Consider the following 6,699-nt stretch of genomic DNA (forward strand, 5'->3'; position numbering starts at 1 on the left):
AAAAAAAAAAAACAAAAAACACACCTTGGGGGCACTAATAAGAAAAACAAAAGGTAAAGAGAGAACAAGGCGTTCTCAAGTCCCCTCTCCTCCAACACTGCCATAGGAACTCAACAACCTCAGCCCAAAATAGCCTTTGGATGCTCAGCCAGGGGCATTCAAAACAACTGGATCCACACCTGTAATCCCAGCACTTTGGGAGGTTGAGGTGGGAGGATTGCTTGAGGTCAGGAGTTCAAGACCAGACTGGGCAACATAATGAGACCCCATCTCTACAAAAAATTTAAAAATTAGCTGTGTGTGGTGGTGCGCACCTGCAGTCCCAGCTACTCGGGAAGCTGAGGCAAAAGGCTCACTTGAGCCCTGGAGTTCCATCCAGGCTGCGGCGAGCGATGATTGTGCCACTGCACTCCAGCCTGGGCCACAGAGTGAGATCCAGTTTGAAAAACAGAGCAAAACAAAAACTGGATGGCAAACCACCAAACAGAAAACCAGAGTATTAGCAAAAGGACTAGTGCAGAGTTTTCTCCAGCACTAAATGCTCTGAAAAAACTAAGGAAACAGCTACAGATTTTAAGGGAAAATATTTTGACATGAATATAATACTGACTTAAGCTTTTCATATGTGAATGAGTGTCTATGTGTCAAGATGGAGATCGAAGTCAGGGAGAAATAAAGACCTTTTCTAGACTTTTACAGACTCAGATGCACACTACTTACTCATTTGAGGGAGCTATCTATCTATCTCCATATCTATTGACCTATCTACAAAATAATGAAAAGACAAAGTCACACGAATGGCTAACAGATGTGATCTTGTGTTCCAGCTCCATTCGATTGTCCAGGGCACAGTGCTAAAAAGGACTGTGACATTCTGTCCAATCTCAGATGTAAGACATCCCTGTTCCACAGGCAGACTCCCCTGTGCCCACAGAGGACAGAGTGTGGAAGTCAAGACACCTGCCTCTGGGGAGTGGGATGGGCGTTCACCTTGAACACTTCTGTATTGCAGTTTCCTGTGAGTACACACTGCCTTCGTGAAAATGATACATGTAATTACATTATTTAATGTGTGTATATATTTGTATGTTTATTTTAAATGTATATTTTCTATGTTTATATGCATTTAAAATATATGTTTATATTTCATTTATAACTTTTCTCAAAATGTATAAATAAAACAATCCAATTTTGGATATTTCATTAATGGTACTAATCAGGTAAGTGTACAAAGATGCATATAGACTGCTGTCCACCATGGAGTGTGTTTTAAATATGTACAATATTGTTATAATAAGCATATTCTAGTCAACAAAAAACCAAAATCACAAAATGGATCCAAGTCCAGAACTAAGACCAGCTCTCCCCAACTGTGTTAGCTAACACAGAAATAAGGAACATACTTCTATCAGAGTACTTATTCAGTTTGCTTATAGAGTGAGCATCATATTATCACTTTTATTATTAAACTTCATGCTTTATTTGGCTTTCATTAGTTTTTCCATTAGTATCTTTTTTTTTTACACATTTAGTTTTATTGTAACAAAGCAACTTGTACACTTTTAACGTTTAAAACTGAGCATCATCTTTCCTTTCCAGTGAAACAAAAAGAAAATTTAAAAATAAACAGGAACAAAATTACAATAGAGAATGTCAATTCCAAATAAGAGCCTACACGTTCTGCTGATTCTCCCATCGAGTGGCAGGGCTCAAGTCATCATTAGGAGAGAATTTATTTTAAAAGTGTCATCTTAAACTGCAAGGATGTCCATTAAACATCACAATTAAACATGCCAAAGGAGAAGCCATGTTGTCAAAATGCCCACTTAACCCACCCAAACATCTCAAACCCACCCTTTGCTGATCTTCTATAACCCCATTTTTTTAAGTTTTTTTTTCTTTTTTTAAACAAGAGAAAGTAGACAGATACACGTTGGTAAATGCTAACTGTCCATATTCACATAGAGACACAGTGTACTCTCTGAGCCCAATATACAGACAAAGGAGGAAAAAAGCTAGAATTCTATGCACTACTACACAGGGGCCTAGCACCCTCCAGCTTCCAGCAGAGCGAAGGGAGCAGGTTTTTCTTTTTTCCCACAGAGCTCGGTGGTATTGATCCATACGGTTTTTGCTGAGACAGGAAGGAATAAAAACGAACTTGGAACAGAAAGGGGTAGAGATTCTTTTCCCATTGTATTCTGCAAGGTATTTCCCCCCAAAATAAGTTGAGAATCATGGTGGAGAGAAAAGAGACCTCAAGAACAGGGCCACTGAGCACAAGAGGGGGGAAAAAAAAAAAAAAGACTGCAACTTGCTCCCAGGGACTGGAGAAAATTTTAAAAAAGGTTGGAATCCATCAGCGTTCTGTTAGTCATCTTCTCCTTCATCCTCCTCTCCTTCCTCCCCTTCATCATCATCTTCATCTTCTTCACCTTCATCCTCATCCCCTTCTTCATCAATATCTTCCAAACCTTCTTCTTCCTCCTCATCATCATCGTCTTCTTCTCCTTCTCCCTCTTCATCATCCATATCAGGAACCAAGTAGTACTGTAATGGATTTGGCCAAATATCATCTTTGATGACCTCTCCTAATGCATCTGCACCTGCATCAGAATGGTCAGTAAACCAGGTAAAGAAGCTTTCAGGTTCCTCATGCTGCCTCTTCCTGCTGCCTTTATTCTGCGTTTGACTGGAACGTTTCGTCAAGTCCTTTCCAGATTTCCATTTGATTTCAGCGGACTTTGAAGATGGATCACCCCTCTCATTCAGATGAAATTCTTGGGAGAGAACTTTATTTTCGAAGTAAGGATTTCCATCAAAATAAAGATCTGTTCTGTAACCTGATTTAATATCTTCAAATTCTGTCACTTCAACTCTGGTCAAATAATGCGGTGCCTCTTCGTCCTCCTCCCCAAGCAGCGCGGACGCTTGTGGATGGTTGACGAAGGTTGTCACCCAAAAATGTGGGATTTTGGCGATCAATTCTGACCTCTTCTGAAAAAAATGGTTGGCGGAGTTTGTTATATTTCTGTTCTACTTTCAAAATCTCCTCACTGGCTTGTTCATTAAGTCTGTCTGTTTCATTTTGTACTTCATCAGTATGTTCAACTGCTTCCTGCCGCTCTTTCTCCGAGGTCTCGTCGGCCCCGTCGTGGTTGGAGTTGAGCTCCTTTTGACTGACTTTGGCCGCCGGCGCCGACAGGGTGGTGCTCCGCGGTCGGGGGGAGAGGGGAGCGGGGAGAGGGAGAGAAGGGAAGGCGAAGTGGGCGGGCAGGCGGCTTCCCCTCACGCCACACGCGGGGGCGCTCGCTCGGTCCGGCCGCCTCCTCCCCGCGCTCGCTCGCTCGCTCTCCCTCCCCCTCGCTCGCTCGCGCGAGCCGTCCTCGCGGCCTGACGACGAGGGCGGGGCTGGGCGGCGTGGCGGGCCCGGCCGGGGCTCCTGCTCACGGAGGGGAGGCGGCGGCGGCGGCGGCGGCAGCCGACGGCTCGGCTCTCTGACTCGCCCTCCGCGCGCCAGCTCGCTGCTCGCTCTCCCCAGCCGCCTCCTCCTCCTCCACCTCCTCATTTTTTTTTTTTTTTTTGAGAGAGAGTCTCACTGTGTTGCCCGGGCTGGAGTGCAGTGGCATCAGCCTAGCTCACAGCAACCTCAAACTCCTGGGCTCAAGCAATCCTACTGCCTCAGCCTCCCGAGTAGCTGGGACTACAGGCATGTGCCACCATGCCCGGCTAATTTTTTCTTTTTCCTATGTATTTTTAGTTGTCCGATTAATTTCTTTCTATTTTTAGTAGAGACGGGGTCTCGCTCTTGCTCTCGCTCTTGCTAGGATTACAGGCGTGAGCCACGGCGCCCAGCCTAGTATCTTTTTCTGTTCCGGGATCCCACTTAGAACATCGTATTGCGTCTAGTTGTCTCTTCTCCTTAAGCCCCTCTGGGAGATCCCTGCATTTTAAACAGGGCTTAACCATTTGCCATTGGGCTGTAATTCCTGCCAAAGACCCTGGGCCACCCATCCCCGTGGCAGGTTGAGGACACTCACCCTGGATCCTGGGTTCCTGGGGCCTGCCTTGATCTGCTGTTGGGAGCAGCACTGATTTCTGTGTCTTCCTCTTCCTCCTCCTCACAGCGGCACAGGATGGTCTTTGCACCTGTGCCCTCGCAGGCAGTCACAGCTATCAGCTAGGGGGCCGTGCCTACAGAGCCCATGGCAGCTCGGTCCACCTGGCAGCTCTGCCCTTAGCACACGCCCAGGCCTGGAGCCTTCTCTGCCACTCCGGGGTGACTGACCTCTTGAATGAGTGGCCTCGGAGTGTCAACAGGCTCCACCTGACTTTCACAATCTGAGAGAACCGAAAGCCCAGTGGTTTCCCTCTTACGTGTTGGCCTCAAGTACAGAGAAAACATTCAGATCCTTTGGATGGGCAGGGGAATGTGCTGGAGAGGTCTGTGGCTTCCATCACGGTAGGGGGATATGTGGTATGCCCACTCCATGCCTCTATTTCCTAATATTATCAATAGTTAACCACGGAGCAGGGAGCCAAAGCTGCCCTTTTATTGCCTGTACTTTCTCATAGTGAAGATCATGGCATCACGTGAGTTCTTCACGAGGAGCTATAAAATAAGACCTTTGGAGGTGGGGGTTAGGGAGGCCGTGTGAGCACCAGTGACCCAGAGAGGAGGAAACAGGCCAGGTTGAGGTGCTCCCCCAACCAGGCCAGCCCTATTCAATTCTGACAGTCTGTGGACTTTTCCACTCACTGGCTCTTTGCATCTCATGCACCTGTTGCTGTTGGCTCAGCAAAGAGTTCCCATTTCACAAGTGAAGAAATAGAGGCTGAGTGAGGTTGCACGTCAAGTCGAAGTTCCTCTATGAGTTAAGCAGTGAGCAACAGTGTGGATGGCTGCGTGATGCAGAGGAAAAGAGACCAACAGGGAACCCAGGGGCTGCATGGAACTCCAGCTCCTCATCATTTTGTAATGCCTTCATTCATTCAATAAATATTACTTGAGCATCTACTGTGTGGATAAATGGTAAACAAGACAGCTGAGGACCCTAGTCCTGGAGCTCAAACTCCAGGGGAGATAGGCAACAAAAAAGCAAGCAAAAACATAGTTAATTGCAGCTAGTAATAATTTCTACAATTTAAACAACATAATGATATGGAAAGGGATAGGGTGGGGAAGCAATAACTACTATATTACTATACTAAAAACTGAATAATGAGGGGTTAAGCATGCAAAGATCTGGGACAGCAGGTGCAAAGACACCGAAGAAATAATGAGCTTCATGTTATGGGGAACCACAAAGGAGGCCAAGGTTGCTGAAGCATAGTGATGAGGGCAGGTGGCGTGGAATGAAGCCAGAAGGGAGACAGGAGCGGATCATGGAGTGCTTTGTAATACAGGGTGAGGAGTTTGTATTTTTCCCTAAAAGCGATGAGAAGCCACTGGAAGGTTTTAGGCAGGGAAGTAACAAGATCTGATTGACATTTGTCTAAGATCACTTGGCCTGCTGGGTGGAGGCGAGCAAGAGAGGAGCGGGGAGACCGTTGGGAGGCTGTTACGTGCATCCACACAAGATACACTAGTGGTTTGTACCAAGCTGTGGCAGTGGAGATGGGGAGAAGTGGCAAGTCCAGGGTGCATTTTGGAGAGGAAGGTAGCTGATAGATTTCAAGAGAAAGGAACCCAACACTAACTCTCTTATACACGAAGGAATTTATTGGAAGGGCAGGGTAGAGCTGACCTTCGGGATGGCTGGAACCAGGGGCTGGAAGATCCGAACTGCTTTCTGTCTCTGGCTTTCTCCCTGCTCCTCTCTGGGCATCAGGCTCATTGCCACAGCCTGGCCACCTGCAGGAAGCTGGACCAGGCTGGAGGAAACCCATGCTCACACTTTTACAGCGGGAGGAGGGGCAGGAGTTAATTTTCTTGCCCAGGTTTGTAAATTCCTGGAAAAGGATTCCAATTGTCCTGGCCTGGATCCTGTACCCATGTCTTGTATCGATTGTCATGGCTGGGGGTTGGGGGTGAAGTACCATGGATGGCCAGATCAAATCTCATGCCCACTGGGTAGAACCCAGAAGTTTTCTTTTGTCCCTTCTGGTCACTACCTCCCACAAAGGCAACCTGACTTTTAATACTATGGTTTTTGCTTATTTTTATACAATATATAAATAGAGTCAATCAATATATGATCTTTTGTGCTGGGCTTGTTTTGCTAACATTATATTTGTGAGATTCATCCATGTTGTGTGCAGTTGTGGTTCATTCATTCTTGTTGATGCACAGTAATTGATTGTGCGACTATGCCACAGTGTTTTTATTTGTAGATCATATTTTCTTAAGAAAATTCCAACCCCTCCACTTCCTCTTTCCTCTCTCTGGAACACAATATGATGGCGTTACCAAACCCAAAAGGGGTCCACTCTAGGTCCATCCTAGTTGCTCCCTACACTAAGCTAATTACTGGGGCAATGAGTATAGCCAGGGAAGAAAGAGTTTTATTGTAAATGATGTCAGTCAGGTGACAGAAGATATTTCTGAAATCCATCTCCCCGACTGACTAAGGGCAAGGGCTTTTAGAGTGGGTTGTAGAACGCAGGTCAGGTTGTGTGGGGTTTGAAGTCATGGGATCTACAGGTGGTCAGATTCAAGAGTGAGCTATAGGCCAGGTGTGGTGGCACATGCCTGTAATC

General features: G+C 46.2%; 1 protein-coding gene across 1 annotated transcript in view; it reads right to left on the reverse strand.

Moving 5' to 3' along the window:
- Positions 1-1,521: 1,521 nt before the first annotated feature.
- LOC105810794 (protein SET-like) overlaps positions 1,522-6,699 on the reverse strand; it is a 10,618-nt gene continuing 5,440 nt past the window's right edge. Inside the window, 3 exon segments of the mRNA XM_012644826.1 lie at positions 1,522-3,006; positions 3,008-3,212; positions 4,041-4,180. Of these exon segments, the coding sequence (XP_012500280.1) occupies positions 2,371-3,006; positions 3,008-3,212; positions 4,041-4,180 (981 nt within the window). The 3' untranslated portion in view covers positions 1,522-2,370.

Source organism: Propithecus coquereli, unplaced genomic scaffold (genome assembly GCF_000956105.1).
Source record: "Propithecus coquereli isolate 6110/MARCELLA unplaced genomic scaffold, Pcoq_1.0 Scaffold221, whole genome shotgun sequence".
Taxonomy (NCBI): domain Eukaryota; kingdom Metazoa; phylum Chordata; class Mammalia; order Primates; family Indriidae; genus Propithecus; species Propithecus coquereli.